Source organism: Lathyrus oleraceus, chromosome 7 (assembly GCF_024323335.1).
Source record: "Lathyrus oleraceus cultivar Zhongwan6 chromosome 7, CAAS_Psat_ZW6_1.0, whole genome shotgun sequence".
NCBI lineage: Eukaryota > Viridiplantae > Streptophyta > Magnoliopsida > Fabales > Fabaceae > Lathyrus > Lathyrus oleraceus.
Genome location: NC_066585.1, coordinates 540429281 through 540449298, shown reverse-complemented (window position 1 = coordinate 540449298; position 20018 = coordinate 540429281). Strand labels below are relative to the sequence as shown.

The following is a 20018-nucleotide window of genomic DNA, read 5'->3' as shown; positions in this document are numbered from 1 at the left end:
ATGTTCGTGGATCCTCAAATCCTCAAACACCTGGGGTGAATCATCAACGTGGACTAGGACCACGCATTCGGGTAGGTAGGGGATGTGGAACCGGAGGTCGGTTGAGTCGTCCTGGTCAACTACATCAGTATTTTTGGTTTTCGTAGGTAAACACAACCTAATATTAATATTTCCAATTTCGGTTTTTATATAAAATATCAATTATTTTCCAAAAAAAATAATACAACACGCATATGTGTCAGACCAATTGGCGTCACCTTTTAAAACTTACACATAAGCGCCAATTGGAATGACAACACTAGATGTAGAAGTCAATTCAATTGACACATTCACTTTAAATTAGAGAGTTGTCGTCAATTAGCCTGATATCAATACTTTAAAAGTAAAATATTTTAGAAAAGAATTTAATTGAAATATATTGACAATGTAAATGGATTTTACACCATCAGTAATCATGACCGTTGGATATTGAAATAAATTTGACTTTTATTTTAAAAACGTATAAAGTAATGCAAATAGGTGATGATGATGAATCGACTTTGTAAAACTGACAATACATAGTAATTAATTCTTTTAGAAGATTATCTAAAATATAAATTATTTTAAAAAGATAGATTACTTGGATAAAAAATTCTAGAATCGATAAAGTTAATTGTAAAAAAAAATAAAAAAAATAATGAAGAAATATTAAACGTAAATTCCATAAATGTAAAATAATTTTTTAGCAAGAAAATGAAGGAAGAGGGAAGGTTGCAGTCGAGGAGACCGTGTCGTTGTGTCGGTCGTCGTCGTCAACAATACGAATAATTCAAGAACGACCAGTTTTCAGATCCACATATCTTCCCAAAACGTTTCAAATATGGTACTACGATCTATCTTTCAATTTTCTATCTATTTATTTATTTATTTATTTATTATTCCACGTTCGATTTCTTATCGTGTATTGAATGAATTATAGACGATGGGGGATGACGACTACACTGTAGATGATGCTCTCGTGACTCTGGGTTTTGGAAAATTTCAATTACTCGTTCTTGTTTATGCCGGCATTGGTTGGATTTCTGAAGCTATGGAAATGATGCTGCTCTCTTTCGTTGGTCCCGCTGTTCAATCTGCTTGGAAGCTTTCTTCTCATCAAGAGAGCTTCATTACAAGTGTTGTTTTTGCTGGTATGTTAATCGGTGCTTATTCCTGGGGCATTGTTTCTGATCAGCATGGAAGGAGGAAAGGTTTTCTTATCACGGCAATTGTTACTTCTACCTCCGGTTTTCTCAGTGCTTTTTCTCCTAACTATTTCTCCTTACTCTTATTCCGTTCCCTCGTCGGTCTTGGTTTGGGAGGTGGCCCTGTTTTATCCTCCTGGTTTCTAGAGTTTGTTCCTGCCCCAAATAGAGGTACCTGGATGGTTATCTTTTCAGCTTTTTGGACTATCGGTACCATTTTTGAGGCTTCACTTGCATGGGTAAATCTATTTTCTCCATTCATTGATTGCAATTAAAATATGCTCTCAAATATATATCTTTCTTTCCTAGCTTTTGCAGTTAGTTAACCATCAATTTGATGAGATTAATAAAGTGAGCGGTCCGAGATAGGAAAAGTGTGCGAGGAAAGAATAGGATCTCTTGAATAACCTCACCATCACCCTTTTTATTATTGTTGTTATTTTTGGATTCTCTCACTCAAGATGACTGGTAGCTTTGATTGAACAATTTGTTCTCATTTTCCTATGTTAATGTCTTTAGTAAGTTCTATTACATATATGTCAAATTCTTTAAATTCAAATAAGGCTATATTGCCCTCACATTCCCCTCGTTCTGCCCTTAAATGGCAATATTTATGTAAAAGACACTGGCCTCCCCTTGATTATACACACCTCTCCTCTGCGATGTAAAAATAGACGGGGTGTATGTTCCATTTTAGAACACCAGAGAAAAGTGAGTGTGATATTCTCTTGATGTTAAGGCTTTGTTTGGGAGTTTGAAAGGAAAGGTCAAAGAAATGGAAGGGGAAAGTGAGTAGCCCCACCTTGCGGGAAGGTTTTTTTTTTTTTTTGTCATTGGATCAAAACCCTCCGATATGTAGGAACAAATTTTTAAATCATTCATTTCTCATCTCTTTTTAATTCTCTCAAATCAAAGTAAATATCAGCAATATTTATTCTCTCATCCTCTCCAAAAACACTCTTCAAAATGAATGACTTCCCGCATTTTCCTCCCCACCTCCTTTCCTTTCTCTCCTTATTCTCAAACAAAGCGTAGGTTTTGTTTGTGGGCTGGGTTTTGGAGGGATAAGTCTATTTATTTATTTTTAAATGGAGAACATGCTATATAATTATATAATACTTCAATTACACTTAATTAATTTTTAAAACTATTTAGTGTCTTTAGTTTTTTTTAAAAGGTAAGCCCTCCCCTCCAAAACACAACTCGCAAACAAAGCCTAGTTGATTTAGATCTCAGCCACTTTGCAGTTAAACTCATAGGTATAACTTTAACTTATTTCATTTGTTGCTGAGAGCTCTGTATATTTTGAATTTTCTCAGAACCTATATTTAAAATTTTGAACTTACCTAGGATTCAAGCACTAAGTGTAGGAGATATCTTAGATCTTGATTGTATTTAGTTTCAATTCCAGATGCTATTTATCATTTCCTTATTAGCTTTCATTCCTTGATTCAAGAAATAGTTTTACTGGGATCCCTCAATTTATATAGCTGTAGACGGCTAAATAAATTACCAAAAGCATTTTACCACTTCCTTCCTATATGTAGCCAACAAGTAACTACCAAAGGACCTAAGTAATGTGTAACGTGACACAAATTGTAATTTTTCTTTTTATTACGAAAATTCAATTGCTAAAGAACTATTTACTTTCATCATTTAGCCTAGAAACTGTTATTGCTTTACTTGTCTTTCTTAAGAAATACTATATGTCAGTAACTTTTGCTAGTTTTCTGTCAAATTTTTTAAGTTGGAAGTTTCTATCCCTGTTGCATACCTGACAAATCATAGAGTTGATGGGTTCACCTAATGCAATGTTCCTTGCAGATCGTGATGCCAAGACTGGGTTGGAGATGGCTTCTTGCACTATCTTCCCTTCCCACTTCTTTGCTTCTTCTGTTCTACAAAATGACACCCGAGTCGCCGAGATACCTATGCTTGAAAGGTAGAACAACTGAAGCGATGAATGTTTTGGAGACAATAGCAAGACTAAATGGTACAAAACTTCCTTCCGGTACCCTTATTTCTGACAATCAAATTGAGCTACAAAAAATTGACAACCCTTCTGAAGACACAGTTTTACTCTCCCCAAGAGAAAATGATGAAGTTGAAACTCCTAAAGGAATGGGTTCTAATTTAGGTGGTATCTCATCACTTAAAGTGCTACTGTCACCCAATTTAGCAAGGTCAACCCTTCTATTATGGGCAGTGTTTTTCGGTAATGCTTTTTCATATTACGGCCTTGTTTTGCTGACCTCTGAGTTGAACGCGCGTAGTAAATGTGTTCCAAATAAATTGCAGACAGAGAAGTCCCAGGATATAAGTTACAAAGGTGTTTTTATTGCGAGTTTTGCAGGTATGTTTTCTACTGATTTCAGAATTGTTTTACTATACCATGGCCTGAAAGTGCATGATTAATGCATAATTTTGTACACAGAGCTACCAGGGCTCCTCTTGTCTGCCGTAGCAGTGGATAGACTCGGTCGTAAGCTATCAATGTCAATCATGTTCTTCATGTGTTGTATTTTCCTTCTCCCATTAACATTCCATCTGAACGAAGACCTGACAACAAGCCTTTTATTTGGAGCTCGCGTATGCATCACAGTAACCTTCACAGTTGTGTATATTTATGCCCCAGAGGTAATATATTTATGCAATATAATTTTGATTTTGAATGATCTGGTTGACACAGTTTTTGAGTGAAATCTTGTGTATTCTTCGGTAGAAACTAAACCTATTTTATACTGTTGTTGAATACTTAGTACAACTGTAGAATAACTGGTAAAAGTCCATCCAGTAAGACTACTAAAATTTGAGGCTCCGAGTTACTCAGAAGAATGCTATTATTTTAAGGGTTTGCTAACATGTGTCATATAATGCTAAGTATTAATTGAAAAGTATAACGAATTAAAATTTTCAAATGGTGTATTTTTCAGAATTTTTATTTATTTTTTGTTTTTATCCCTTATCAAATGCTTTTAAGGAACTTGCTAGCATTTGCATTATTTCCGTACTAAGTTAGTTCTCTGTGTTTGTAACATAGTGGTCTTAGAGAAAATAAAGTAAATTATGGATGCACTCCTCCTCCTTAAGATTTGTCAAAACAAATGCAAACTTCATAAGCTCAGAAAACCGCAAAGAGAAAATGAAAATGAAACAAAAAACCTGACCAATTATTAGTTAGAAACGATTCCTTTATACTTTCATGGTGTACAGGGGATGATTTCACAGCATGTTTTTCAATCTAATAAAAGTTAACATTTGGAAGATTTGTATGAATTGCAGATATATCCTACATCGGTGAGAACAACTGGCGTCGGAGTTGCAAGTTCAGTGGGTAGAATTGGTGGAATGTTATGTCCATTGGTAGCAGTGGGTTTAGTACATGGATGTCATCAAACTATAGCTGTCCTTCTGTTTGAAATTGTAGCTCTTGTTTCAGGAATATGTGTTATGTTCTTTCCGTTTGAGACCATGGGCCAAGAACTGCAAGATACCGTGTCAAGTGTAAAACAGACCGATAACGCGGAGACATGATGACGTTTTTTATACCTCGAACTTTAAAATGACAAACACACGACCAGAACCGCCCATCCCTTGAGGAAGAAGAGGAGAGGGAAGAAGTCTGGTCTTTTGATGTATTTGTATACAAATATGAAGTAATTCAGTTATAAATTTTTTAAAGTAAAGTGTAAACGGAATTATTGTGAATGAAAATAAAATTAAAATCCAGGCTATGTATATCAAATCAAATCCAGGCTGCTTCTCCTCTCTGTGGAGGGTGTTTATTTGTGGAAGAGTATTGACAGGGACCAAGAAGGACACTAAGCATGACACTTGCCTCAAGTTAGATCAAAACTAAGATGTTGTTAATGGGGATTTTCTATTATTAATTTGTCTAAGATGATGATAAAATATCAAAACTCTTAGAATTTTTATTTTTAATAAAATTAACTAAAATAAATATGTAGTTTGGTGATGTGCTCAACTCAAATTAGATCAAAACTTAGTGATATTAAATGGTGTTTCACATGCCTCTCTTGTGAAAGTTTTACTCCATACCATTATTCCTCTCCTCCTTACATTTTTCAAAATATTTCAATTTTACTCTTTATTTATAAAAAAAAATCACTATTTAACTTTTGCCATCTTAATCAAATTTTTAGAAAATGAAATTTTTTTCACCGTATTGTTCACCGTATCATGAGTTATATATATATAATTAATCATTTAACATAAATAACTTAATTTAAAAATTAGATTTAGTAATTTAATCCATCTTAATTGGACTTTTTATTGAGTAATGATGAAATGTATTTCATATAACTCTTAAATCTTCAAACTTGTTGAAATTCCCATTTTCTTCGTTATCAATTAAGGGTAAATGGTAATCGATCTTAATCATTCTTTTAATATATGTGTATCGCAAGAAATTCTCTAATTTGGATTTCATATCTAGAAAAAGGTGTCCTCTTTAACCCTAAATTCAAAAGGAGGCATCACGCAGCCGAAGTAAACAAATATGATATGCTAATATTTTTCAATTGGCTTACTATTCTTTATTGTCGAGTATCTTTTGACAATGGTTTATTTTGGTCCATTAATTTTAAAAACAACCATATTGATCCCATTATTATCCAAACAATATCACATTTGTCCTTGATGTTAAAGGTGATAGTCAAAGTCAAATGAGGATGTTAGATATCGCTTTGGTGAATTCGTAATTGCTTATGTGTTTTATTTTCTGGTGAGTTGGATGACTTAAGGGTATTAGGGTTTCGTTGTCCTCATTTGAACGCATTTGTGAAATTTTCTGAGAACGAAGAGAACAAAGTGTTGAGAACGAACATCTGGGAACAAAGGCTAAGAACGAGGGTTGAGAACAAAGATTCGAAAGTTGAGAGTGAAGGAATTAAGATTGAATAGAAAAGAGGAAGATAAATTTACTGATAAGTCCAAAGTTCGCCTCTTTAAAATTTAAGGTTTATTGGGTTTTCAAATTTCGTCCCTTTTTAATATAGGATTTAGTTGATTTTCACTTTAGTGGTTGTAAATTTTCTTGTAACATGTTTGATTTGATGTATAAAACTCGTTCTAGGTTACGCTCGTTGTATTAGGGTTTTTGTTTGTTCCTTTCGAAATGTTACAGGGAACATGAGAGTAACTTTTTTCGATGCGTCCCTCCTCCGAACAATAACGTCAGATTTATCACTCCACATGGCCGAGTAGCTGAATTATAGAAAACTAATAGGCCTTCCCCGTCGAACAGGTTCAAGTCTGTCCATTTAAGATTCAACAGTTCCAAGGCGTCTTCGTAGAGGACATTACAAGAGATTTTGTCATTCACTAAGAGTCATTTGAAGGCTTGATCAGCGATAACGACCTCTATAACTAGCGGTAGTTCAAATTTCGCGATTCCGTCAATCTTTTATATGCCCAGGAATCCTCTATAAACTAGTTGAATCTCTGAATCAGCGTTTAGTAAGGAGCAATCCAAAAATGGTAAAGCATTGGACGAGACGACGTTTCGAAATGTGTCGACCAACAGTCATGTGTGAAAGACCGGAAATGAAGAGGAATCATCTTTTTTGTTCATCCTTTCAGATGATACAACTTACGCTCGATTCATTTATGGTAGAGATATTTTTTGAGGTTGAGAACGAGTTATTCCGGATAAAACGTGAGAATCAAAAGTTGATTCTCATAGACGACACCATTGTTCTGTTTTGGAATCAGAAATATAGAGAGATGCAAAAACTACAGTAGAATCGAGCTTCCGATGCGGTAAAGTGATAGTGTACCTGCAAGGTTAACACTCCAACGCTCAAACCAGTATGGAAAAGAGTAGAAAGTATTTGAATTGAGTTTGAAACATGTTATCTATATATAAGGGGAAAAATAACGACCTCACTATCTTTTTGGCATGGATTACAGATGACCGTTAAATGCACCTGAGACGTATATCGCCTATAGTACATAATAGTAATCATGCAATAAGGAGTAAGTTCTAGAAGTGTGACCTAATAACTCATTGATACATTTTGATCTGGAGAGACCTATCTTAAGGTGGTCGGATTGAGAGAGATATGACTTGTCAAATCTCTCTCTCTTTCTCTCTCTCTATATATATTAATTATTAAAATAAGAGTCAAATATTTTAAATAGATCCGTGATTGTAATTAACTGATAATGTGAAAAAAAATCTTTACACTGTCAGAGTATATCAATTAAATTCATCTATATATATATATATATATATATATATATATATATATATATATATATATATATATATATATATATATATATAAAAGCAATCCATTTACGCATCTGCAAATTGTGTTTGTTTTTGATTTTAATATAAAAAAGTGTTTCCTTTTGAAAGTGTAATTGTAACCCCCTATGTAAATGAAGGGCATACGAGATGAGTATAGTTAGGCAATGATGGTATTGTTGTGCGAGTGAGTCTTTGAACATCTTCCCTTTTCTATTCACTCTTATTCATGGCGGCAACCCAACCACCACACACTACGGATCGTCCCACCGGTACGTGATCCGATCTTCTTTTCAATTATTCAATTTCAATATTTCTTTTAATTTTGGATCTAAGTGAGACACAAATTGGCGGTGTTGATCTAGGTATTTTCATCCTCTTTTTATTCTACCATGTTTTTTTATTTAGAAGAATAACTGTAATGGCATAGGGTAGAATTCTGTTATTGCCTGTGTTTTTAAAACTATACCGATCGTCGATGCAGAAGCAATATCAACTGAATCGGATAACATGAAGGATCAAATTGTGGTAAAATCCCTAACTTTTGTTGCTTTTTTCTCTTTTATGTTGATCAAACACATGTGTGCCTGGGCACATAGATACACATGATTAAGATTATTTTTCTTAAGTCTAATCCTAATCGTAAAGATTAAGACATCGGAAATTTCTCTGACTCAGACACTCCTCTCCCTTAACGTGCTTTCATATACACACAACTACCTACTAAACAAAAATTCTATGTTCATAATTCAAAGTATTCTATGTTTCTTCTTTTTTTCTTTCTTTATATCTAGAATCCTATAACTTTAACCTCTAAAATTTTGAATACATATTATCTTGATGATTATATGTATTCAAAATTTTAGATTTCAAAGTGGTTGAATTCTAGATAAAGAATAAAGAGAAAACATAGAAGACTTTGAATTATGAATATAATATATGATATGATTGCTTATTATACTTTGGTGCTACAACAAAATTAAACACAAAATTAACCCTTATTTGTGTTAATAATACCAATACATTACAATACTCTGATTGAATTTGTTAAAAATAATGAAATCTAATATTAAGAGATACTCTAAAAAAGAAACTATTCTTTAAACGGTATGAGATAATGTAAAATATTCTAACATATTAATGATATTCTCATGTCTTCTAACACCTTCCTTCAAGCTAAAGTTTACTAAGCTTTTTAGAAAGACACATCTTTATAATTTGGGCGGTGAGCAAAGTGTGAACTAAAGCTATTGACGGATTGTATTAATCTGTAGGCACCAAGGATGAGAAAGTAATCTATGTATAAGCTGACTAGTAGCTAGAAGTCGGGAAAAAAAGACTAGAGACTTGGATCAAGTGAAATGTTTTAAGGATGAAGAAGACCAAGGTTATGAGGTTTGAGAAAATGTTGGGTGCATGGAGAAGAACCACTTCAATTATAATTTATAAGAAACAAGTTATGTACACAAAATTGTGTAAATTATATAGAAAATAAACTAGATATAGATAATTAGTTTGATTTTAAACCCGTGAGGTCGACTTTCTTGCCATGACGAGTGATGAAAAATATATAACGGCTAAAAATGACTTACAAATGGTTTTCATTGATTTGGAGAAGGCATATGATCGGCGGCCAAAAGCTGTTTTGTGGAAAGTCCTAGAAAAGAAAGGGATCACGCTTGCCTATATTTAGGCTATCAAAAATATGTATGACGGGTCATGACTAGTGTGAGAATACATTATGAAGAAACAAAGGATTTCTCAATAACTGTAGGATTGCACCAACGGTCAACTATAAGCCACTAACTTTTTACCCTAGTTTTGGATTTACTTACAGAACACATTCAACAGCCAACACTGCAACACATGCTTTTATGTAAACGACATAGTCCTTTGTGGAGAGACGAGAGGAAATAAATGGAAGGTTTAAGACTTGGAGACAAGATTTAGAAGCATATGGTTTTTGTTTTACACATTCTCCCCCCCCCCCCCCCCCCCCCCCTTCTATATATATAGGATTTAATTGAAATACACTGACAGTGTAAAATGATTTTACACCGTCAGTTAATCCTATACGGTTGGATATTGAAATAAGTTTGACTTTTATTTTAAAAACACCGACAGTGTATAGTAATTAATCCCATATATATATATATATATATATATATATATATATATATATATATATATATATATATATATATATTCGATATAATATGTATGTGTGCAAAAATAGATAGATAGCCATCATATATTTGTCTGTGTATTTATCAGCTTTTTTGGCCTTCTCACCCACAATACCTGAGATTTCAATATCTTCTAACTCTTCTCAGGGTACAACAACTATAGGTCATTCAAGGGATATCACAAATCAGTCAGGATCTTTTGGTTCAGGCGGAGATCAACCACTGTACCCTCCTAATGTGTATGCACCCCAGGCTCAGGCCCAACCTTTCTACTATAGAGGTTAGTCTTTATTTCTTCGTAAGTCTTTTTTATTATTTGAAGGATTTTTCATTCTCTACTATTACATGCAAAGACCAATCTCGGAAGTTCAGCCATTGTGTTGAATTTCCAATTTGAAGGAAAACAGACAAACTGAAAGTGTAATCAGAGTTTGATTTAATTGTTTCCTATATTTTTAGAGACTGCAAACTGTATTTATACACAATGCAAGTTTAATACAACAGTTTAATAATTGAATTAACTTACTTAGATTATTCCAGTATTATCAAGCGATACACATAACCAATACAAGTGACAGATAACAAGAGAGAACATTTTAATCTAGTACACATAGCCGAAGACACTAGAAACACAGAAAACAGCTATATATGCAATACTATGAGCCTGTTTGTTTCAATTTTTTTAAATCAGTGTTTTAATTTATAAAAAACAATTTAAAATCAGTGTTTTAAATCTTCAATAGTGTATATTTATGTTATAGGATGTCAAATCAGTGTTTTAATTTATAAAAAACAATTTAAAAAAAACTTTTAATATTTTGAAAAACGTTTTGATAAAAACCATTTTTCAAAATACAAAAAAAAGAAATCCATTTTTAAAAAGTTAAAACAAACGGGTCCTATATCCTACAAACTCAGGGTGCCTGCAAGCAGAACTGCAGAATACCAAGTTTGTTGTGAAGATTGCAAAACCTAGTCTTAGATTGGTCCCAAGATGATCTTGAGCTAGTATGAGATACAACAAGAGAATGATTCAGCACCTTCTCACAAACAAAGAGATCCAACTCCATATGTTTTGTCCAAATATATAAAACAGGAATGTGACTTAAAGCAACTATGCGTTGATTGTCTGGGTAAATGATAGAAGTGAAGAAAGGAACCCGAATAAATAGAAACTGAACCAAATAATTTATGCTGCAGAAGCTGCTAAACTTCCTTACTTAATCTCTGTACTAAACCTTGCCACCAAAATTTGTTTCTTCAACCATCAAGGAACAAGCTGGATCAAAGAACAAGCTAGTATTGGAGGTTGATCTTGATGACCAATCAACATCACAAAAGGAACACAAACTTGTAACAAAACAACATATTGAAGATCAGTAACAACAGACTTGTTAAAAGAGGGAAAGTAACAACATCCCTTTTAGGATTGAGTGTAACAAGGAAGGACACTTGAACGAAAAAGTGGCCGAAAGCAATGATGTGTCAACATGCCCTAAGATAAGGATTTATCTAAAAGTTTATAGAGATGATCTATATGATATAAAATTTCAATCCAACGGGTCAATGTTATAAAATATGTATTAACACTGCCCAAGTGTTAAACTGATGTAATTTGATTCCTCCTCATATAATGAAGTTTGTATTTTCATTATCAGTTTTGGTTTGCCAAAAAGAGAGTGTTCACAAAAAATTAATGCTTGGAGCGATTTTTTTGTATGCATATGATTTTGTAACACGCTTTAGGATCTTTTTATCCTATTATTATTATTATTATTATTATTATTATTATTGATGATGATGCATATTATTGCCAAAGAGTTTTTTTTATTTTATTTTTATTTTTATTTTTTATTACAAAGGTGATATTGACAATTAAAATCTCAATTGTCTTTGGTGTTTCTCTCTAAGTCGTGCATATCTTATTTTTGCATTGGTTGTGTGGTGTTGCCATTGCTAACTTTCTAATTTTTGGTGAATCTGATTCCAGGTTTTGACAATGGCAACGGCGAATGGGATGAGTATCCTTCATATGTCAATCCTGGTGGAATAGAAATTGGATCTCCTGTGAGAATCTGGCATATCTTATTTTTATGTATAGTTTCTGTTTGTAAGGCTAACTTCATTTTTTTCCAATTTTTATATTAGGGTGTCTACAATGAAAATCAATCCCTTGTTTTCCATTCTGGATATGGCTTCAACCCGCAAATGCCATACGGACCATATTCCCCAGTTACCTCACCTTTGCCTTCTGTAGGCGGAGATGCACAGTTATACTCTCCTCAGCAATTTCCATACACTCCACCTTATTACAACCAGCTGGTTCCTCCGAGCTTACCATATCTGAATTCACCGACTCCAGTTTCTCAGCCAGAGCTAACCAACCTCTTAGGTATTGACCAGCAAGTTGAAAGCAATTTTTTTGGACCCAGAGCAGGCTATCCCTCCATGGGATCTTTTGCTAGAGGAAACTTTCCTGTAGCCCCTGGTTCTTTCAGCTTTCATGAATCTCAGCAAGGATTTGATGGATCAAGATCTGGTGGACTCTGGTCGGATTCCTCCAAACCTTCAGAAAGGCAGAGGTCTTTGATGCCTCTATCCACATCTGTTTCTCAACAGCCTATTGGCTCTGTCAGGTCATTTGGGCCGAGTGCTGGAATGGTTTGTTCTATTACTTGTGCATATCATGCAATATGTTATATTTTTCTAATAACTAAGTTTTGAACTCTATTAATACAAGATATATAAACCCAAAAGCGAATAACAAAGTTTATGTCTTGTTCCGACACTGCTGAGTTTCATTGTCTAAAGAGAGCTTGTTATACAAGCTTTTTCGATAATACAGAATAGCCCCAACATATAGATAAGGGTATTAAACTAAAAAAATATGACTAAAGGAAACATCCGTTTCAAATACTTTTAAGAGATAGACCCAAAACTGAACGGCAGTTTATGTCTTGTTCTGACACTGGTGAGTTTCTTTATTGAAAGAGAGCTTGTGATACAAGCTTTTTCGACTATAGACAATAGTGAAAAATAATTATACATAATGATTAGGATATCAAACTAAAACAATATGATTAACCGAAATTCCCCTTATATCTAATAGGACCCTGTTTTCAGCTTTTGACTTCCATGGTGAGTGGGATGATGATCATCACCTATGAAACAAGGTCATCAATATCAACAGTCAAATAGATACATGATATGATATTGTTCAACCATAATGATCCTATCTGTATTCTTTCCAGTGCTTCCCATCAAGCTGGAGCATTCAGAGCACATGCAACAAGCAAATGACATGTGGAACCTATCCAAAGAAGGCTTAAGTACTAAATGAAAACATGTGTTAATTGGTCATTTGGGTTGGCATAGTCAGTAGTGTCTATAGATAATATATTTTTACTGAAATGAGAATTCATCTGAATATGTTTGTTTTCTTCATGAAACATTGAATTAAAAGCAATGTGTAAGGAAACTTAATTACCATTGGCGAGAGTCTTTTGTGTAACCTTACCAATCTAAGTGACCACAAGTGTCTAGTACATAGTTTAATATTTTGTTGTAGCACTTGGCACATAGCTCAGTTCAGAAATCTACAGTCTTGAGGATACTGATATATTTCTCAAAGGTCAATAATTACTTCAGTACGCCCTTTTCTTGTCATGTTTGTTATCCATCATTAGTCATTGATTACATTAATTGGATATTTGAAATGCAACCACCTAGTTTTGTTCCTCTTGCTATGTTATTTGTATGGGTTTAAATATTTCCCACGAGCTTGGTTTGGGTGTTTCGGTTCTTGTATTAAAGACTTAGGATTGAAACAAAGTGAAACAGAATAGCCTGATCATTCAGTCTTCTATTGTCATACTTCCCCTAATTACCTTGTAGTTTATGTTGAGATTGCTTAGGTGATATAACTCCTGAAACTCGGAGGATCAATTTTGGAATTCTCTGTTTTAGGAGTGCCATCTACCTTTTCTATCTCAGGAGTTTCAAGTCTGGTTCAAACAGCCCGTGGTAAGATCTGAAACAGCTTTTTTTCTGTTTTCAGAGCCCTTTTTTAGTTTTTTCAAAATCTGTGATGTTGTCCACCGTCTTCTCAAGATGGTGTACAAAATCCTTGATCTAGAAACCATAATTTCACTGGATTATGCCAGTCCAGATCATTTTGTTTCCATTCAACTTGTCTGACTTGATGGTAGAAGATCCGAAAAAGGCGAAAAAGATCACGAAAAGCTTAGGCCTAAACATTGAAAGGCCAAAATAGAAAGACCATAGGTCAGTGAACACACTAGATCAAGTTGTGATGAAAATGAAAACCGTGGTGGTGGTGCATGGCTGTCATATGCTGGGAAAATGTTGCGTTTGTGGTGGCATGTGGTTGGAGATATTGCTGTGAGACTTCGGCCACCAGAAGATCAAAGCTATTAGAGGTTGACAGTGATACACATATCTCAGGAGGAGGCTCCGAAGACCAAAAAGGTAGAAACTCAGACAGAGGTTTGGTTACAAACAACAATATACTGGGGCAGTGCTCATGGTAGCTAAAATCCTACAAAAGGAAATGAATAAGAGATCGTACCAGCCGATGAACAAACTAGAACAAGTTGTGTTATAAATAAGACCGTGACAATGACGTGTGTCTCATGCAAATCAGAAATGTGTTGTATTGTGACTGTGGTGACTCGTGGCTCTCACGCAAATCAGAAACATGTTGTGACTGGTGAACGCGAATAGGGATACGAATGAGACTTCTGCCATTGATGGATCAATGCTATCTGAGGCTAACGGCAACACACATCTCTTTGGAAGAGGTTTTAGAGACTAGACAAGTAGAGACTTTGACGGAGTTTTGGTCACGAACGATAATATACTTGGTAAACTCTGTTGGATGCTGAAACCCTTCAAACTGAACTGAAAAAGGGATCTTACCGAGGGCTCTGGTACCAATTTACATCAGAATGTTTCTCATATCATCCCCCAATCTCTGGATACTTTGTTGACAAAAAGGCATTCTTCCAAAGATAAATAATTTAAATATTACTTTTCATATAGATTGTTTTTCAAGCTTGTACAGCTGTTCAAAGTTATATAAAATAAACACATAAAATTATACAGTAACAGAATAAAAAAAGTTAATAGGAACTTTCATATTTTATATCAAACTCAAATCCACAGTGACTTTACACTTCCACTTATACCTTGGGCACCATTGATGACATTTAATCAGAAACTAGACTTTATCTGTCGGAAGCAGTTTACCGATGGGGGGAGTCTTGGCACAAGGGATGGGTTTGTTGCCATTTGACTGGGAGGTCATAGGTTCGCATTGTGGAATCATTTTCTTGCAATACAGGGCGTGTTCCAAAATGTGTCATTGTTATATTACCTTTTTCAGAAGGAATTTCTACATTGTGGTTCTACTTGAGCCATTGTTTTACATAGTGTAATACTATTCAAGCAACAGTGTGAAAATGTAGAACTAGTCAGAAAACAAAATTATGTGTTAACAGAGTTGACTATCCCCTTCTTTGCAGGCTTCTCATCAACAGCGATCACTGTATGGGTTTGGATCCAGTTCAAACCCCTATGGTAGAGGATATCTCTCTAACACTGGTTCTAGCTTTGGAGGATCAGGCATTTCCGGCCTTAGTGCTAATGATAGGAGCTTCCTTTCTCTTGAGAATAGCCGACGGCACGGCAGGGAAACTGCTTCTCTCTGCAGATGTAATGGTACTCTTGATATCCTTAGTGAGCAAAACCGAGGACCAAGAGCCTCAAAGCTGAAAAATTATATATCATCTGAAAATAATTCTATTGATGGTAGTAAAAATAATGCATCTACTGCCAAGTTCCAAGATGAATCGCTCAATCGGCCAGATTTTGCCACTGATTACAGGGATGCCAAATTTTTTGTCATCAAATCTTATAGCGAAGATAACGTTCATAAGAGCATTAAATATGGTGTCTGGGCAAGTACACCAAATGGAAACAGAAAGTTAGATGCTGCATATTGCCAAGCAAAGGAGAAACAAGATGCCTGTCCGATTTTTCTTCTTTTTTCGGTAATCTTCTAACATCTGTATCTCTGTTAGCACTAATGATGCACTACCATATTCATCCTACTGTACCTGTAAATAAGTATCTATTTCCTGTAACAAATCTTCGTTTAGAATATTTTGTTAATTTTACAATGCTGTATAAAATAGTATGTTGGGCGGTGAAAAGACAGAGAAAATAAACCTAGTGGTCACAGTACACAAGACAAGATAGAATTAGAAATACCATCATTGGAGAGAAAATTAGGGTAAGCCCCCATTGTAGAAAATGTACTGGAGTATTATCTTATGCAGATTGAGCATGTATAAAAAAGGCTTGTCAAAGAACTTGTTAGAAATGTTAATCAAATAGAGGGCAGTGCAATAGTTAGAGGTCAAGGGAGACCAAGGAAAGCTATTAGTCAAATCATTGAGAAAAACTTTGAAGTAAATGGTGTATTTTTGGACCAAATACATGACAGGGCTTTATGGCATCCATAGATTCATGCAGTCAATCTCCCCTAGTGGAATAAAGCTTGGTTGTTTATTGTTGTTAACTTAACAAGGCTTTGAGAGAGCTTTTTGGAACAGATACTTTTTCAGCTTCGTGAGCTTTTGATGCGAAGGAAGAAGTGATTATTTCCCATAGTAAAATTGTTTCCAAGCAAAGGTTAAATGTGTTGATGAGGAAAAATGTTGTCAAGTAATACTTGACCTATATTTATCATATTATATTGCTTTAGCAATAATTTCATCGGGTAGACCATATGATGTTCCTTGAGGTTGATCCTAAGTTTATATAGTTTTCACTTTATTGCATTGCTACTGTTTTTTTCTCATATGACTGCCATAAAAAATGTTACAACTATTTCCAGGTAAATGCTAGTGCTCAGTTCTGTGGAGTAGCTGAAATGGTTGGACCTGTCAATTTTGACAAGAATGTGGATTTCTGGCAGCAAGATAAGTGGAGTGGGCAGTTTCCTGTGAAGTGGCACATAATAAAAGATGTTCCAAACAGTCAGTTTCGTCACATTGTTCTTGAAAATAATGATAACAAGCCCGTTACCAACAGTCGAGATACTCAGGAGGTAGGAATCTATGGATCCTTCATTGTGACTATATACATTTCAGAAGTTTTGTTACTTATAATAACAACCCAAACCCAATATCTATTTATTTCCAGTTTTAAAGTATGTGGTCGTTTCTGTTAGAAATTACACCTCGAAACCCGGTTGCATTTTGCTTGAGTAGCAGCTGTAGTGAACCGTGTAACTCCAATAAAAACCCGAATATGCCCTCAACTTATATTGTCTTCTTCATCTTTATATTTTGGCTTTTTGGTATTTTCACCCTAAAATTGTTTTGCTTTATATTGAGTTTGAATATTGGTGATAATTAACTTTGATCTATTACTTTATGAATATGTTGTCAATAGTGCGCCATTGCGCCACTATAGCGGTGTTGCGTGGCAGCGCGGTCACCGCTATGCTATTGGCATGCGAAGCTCTATTGACGTAGCGGTCATACTGGCCGTGAATAGTAGTGCCATAGCGGTCATACTGGCCGTGAATAGTAGTGCCATAGCGGTCATACTGGCCGTGAATAGTAGTGCCATAGCGGTTACCTTGCAGCTATTCTCAACTTTGATGGCAAATTTGTAAAACCAAATATTTTTCAAGGTATATTGGTCTTTTTTGGACCTAATATTTAGTCCAAGTGTTTGCTTCTTAGTAACATCATATTTTGCCATTTTCCTCCGCCTTCTCCCCATGCGTTCCTGTTTCCACTATTCTTCGCCAATCTCCACCGTTGTTTGCAAATCTCCACTGTTGTTTGCCGTTCGCAGCCTCTTTCATCTGTTGGCAGCCATTTGCAGCCGTTCTCCCCTTCCTTCTCCTCTGTTCTGTTTGCGTTGCTCCCCTCTGTTCTGTTTGCGTTGCTCCATTTCTATTTAAATGAAAATCATGGCAGCATCATCCTCTGCAAGTGTAACACAATCACTTTAGGGGTCCAGTGCTACGGGCTGTTATTCTATATAAACAACCTAGGTTTTAGTTGTGTATTCTTCAACTTTTGAGCTTTTATGTGTATGGCACTACGTTATATATTTTCTAACACGGATGTAGCAGCCATACCACTGCCTACAGTATTGACTAGTTGCACTTATTGGACCTTTATTCATGTCATCTCCCAAGTTTAGTTTTTGTTGCTTTATTTCACTTGTATTTCTCATGTAAAAATAATTAGATGCAGCTGATTATTCCTTGTTTTCTGAATATGAAACATTTCAGGTGAAGTTGCAACAGGGGATTGAAATGTTGAGCATTTTTAAAAACTATGAAACTGATACGTCCATACTTGATGATTTTAATTTCTATGAAGAACGGCAGAAGGCCATGCAAGAACGAAAGGCAAGGCAGCAAAGTAGCGGATTAGTTGGTGGGAGTGAGCATAGGAGTTGTTCCGAAAGTACCGGTGATTTCATCAAGCAGGTGTCAGAAAACTTTGCTCTTGTTGTTCGCTTAGATGACAAGAATAACCAAGTTATTGCTGCCAACACGGATGCTCCTACTGGTAATGTATTTAAACCCGACGAAGGCATTTTAGTGACTGGCTCTTCAATGCAAACCAGTTAGAACCAAGAATATTGATCACATAAGCCGACTACGCATGAAAGTCGGGATCATGCTTGCTTTATCTTGTTAGCTTTTCCAACAAGGCAGTGTTTTGATGCCATCAAAATCATCAGGGTACCCATAATAGGTGGTTTTGCATACTAAGTTTTCTTGAGTGACTTGACTTAATTCTTTACTTTGAACTCACTTACATTACACATTCACTTCCCCGTTGTTTAATAATTTTGGGCTTGTTAGGGTCTGATTCATTTTCATATATATATCTTTTTCGTTTTCTCTTCAGCTTTAAGTGTAAAAATGTCAAAAAATTCTTCTATTTCCCCCCCACCTATTGAGCTCATCTACAAAGCATTACTAATTACCTAAAAACACATAAAATTAACATTCATCACCTAAGATATGAGTATGAGTTTAACTATTTGAGACTCAGATAACTAACATAAATGGAGTCATCATCCTTCAGTTGGATACTCCACTTTCAAAATTTCAACTAACAAAGGTGTGTGTATATTAGAAAACCACCACTTTTCACAAATTATACCAAGAATAATATACATTGATGATTTTTTTTTAAATTTTATTTACCAACATACTGACATAGTTAGTTGATGTTTCTGGTGATACTAAAAACTGATATCATGTTATTCAGCTTTAATTGGCAAGGGTGAAAAGATTGGATGAAAGTCTGACATACCTTACTAATTTTATGTTGTTACTGAAAGCACCCTTGCATAAGTGGATGTTTCAGAAGGAAGTGCACCTAATTTAAGCATAACTAAGATAGCTCCAAAATAATGCCTTCAAACAACCCTATCAAAAAGGGCTATCGCTAACATTCTAAAATGCATTTTCGATTCTATTTTAAAAATCAGTTTTAGTCTCTCAACTTTATCTCCGTCCCTCTAATTTTGGAGACGTGGTAATGATGATTTGGATACAAAATTTATTTTTAATGAGTTGTAATATTGATTATGATAATTTATTTATTAATATTATTTTTTATTGAATAAATTAATATTTTGTAATTAAGTTATTTTAGAAATAAATTAATTAAACATTTGTTAAAATAAATTTCTAGGCAGAAATTCTATTAAGTTTCTTCAGCCCAATATTCAAGAGAACAACAAGTAAATCATGAAAGAACTAATATACTTGTCATATTTTATCCAAAATTAATGTGGGATTTGTGTCCAACACAAGAACAAATCATATCTTTCTCTCACATTATAACCATGTGGATAATACGCCATATATTCGGACTTAAATGTTCTTCATAGTTCGTAAATGTGAGATCAACATTGGAACGAGACATGGTAGGAGGCTCAACAATGGAAGGATCCCTCATAACAGTTTGCACATTCCCAAAATGTGTAAGTAGACTCTTTGATAAATAGTGGTACATGACTGAGTCATGGTGGATAGTCATAGTCATCTTGAGTACCACCAAATATCTTTCAATGAACATGTCATACAAAGATCACTCTACGGAGAGAAAAATATACGATCCAATAAAATATAGTCTTGAGTGTGTTATATGTGTCAATAAGTTGAGAGATAGTTGAAAAATGCTACAATACCCTAATCTACAAATATGTTACACAAAAATATTCAAAATCATATAAAAATATATATCAGGATATTAGAATATTGCTAGAAGA

The 20018-nt window shown here is 34.6% G+C and overlaps 2 protein-coding genes across 2 annotated transcripts; both read left to right on the top strand.

Moving 5' to 3' along the window:
• Positions 1–698: 698 nt before the first annotated feature.
• On the top strand, positions 699–4952 carry LOC127107175 (organic cation/carnitine transporter 7). Its single transcript, XM_051044468.1, has 5 exons — positions 699–862; positions 959–1462; positions 3048–3576; positions 3658–3860; positions 4506–4952. The coding sequence occupies exons 1-5, from the start codon at positions 860–862 to the stop codon at positions 4755–4757; spliced, it is 1491 nt and encodes a 496-aa protein (XP_050900425.1). The 5' UTR covers positions 699–859; the 3' UTR covers positions 4758–4952.
• A 2594-nt stretch (positions 4953–7546) lies between these two features.
• On the top strand, positions 7547–18642 carry LOC127107174 (YTH domain-containing protein ECT4). Its single transcript, XM_051044467.1, has 8 exons — positions 7547–7766; positions 7979–8022; positions 9828–9960; positions 11671–11747; positions 11829–12341; positions 15224–15751; positions 16600–16812; positions 18016–18642. Exons 1-8 carry the CDS (start codon positions 7724–7726, stop codon positions 18358–18360), a joined length of 1896 nt encoding a protein of 631 aa, XP_050900424.1. The 5' UTR covers positions 7547–7723; the 3' UTR covers positions 18361–18642.
• Positions 18643–20018: the final 1376 nt, after the last annotated feature.

Excerpts from the sequence above, each read along its gene's own strand:
- LOC127107175 (XM_051044468.1), top strand. Across the intron at positions 1,463-3,047 it reads TTGAGGCTTCACTTGCATGG|ATCGTGATGCCAAGACTGGG; the intron begins GTAAATCTATTT and ends TGTTCCTTGCAG. Across the intron at positions 3,577-3,657 it reads TTTTATTGCGAGTTTTGCAG|AGCTACCAGGGCTCCTCTTG; the intron begins GTATGTTTTCTA and ends TTTTGTACACAG.
- LOC127107174 (XM_051044467.1), top strand. The coding sequence starts at position 7,724 with ATGGCGGCAACCCAACCACCACACACTACGGATCGTCCCACCG. Across the intron at positions 7,767-7,978 it reads CACTACGGATCGTCCCACCG|AAGCAATATCAACTGAATCG; the intron begins GTACGTGATCCG and ends TCGTCGATGCAG. Across the intron at positions 9,961-11,670 it reads CCAACCTTTCTACTATAGAG|GTTTTGACAATGGCAACGGC; the intron begins GTTAGTCTTTAT and ends ATCTGATTCCAG.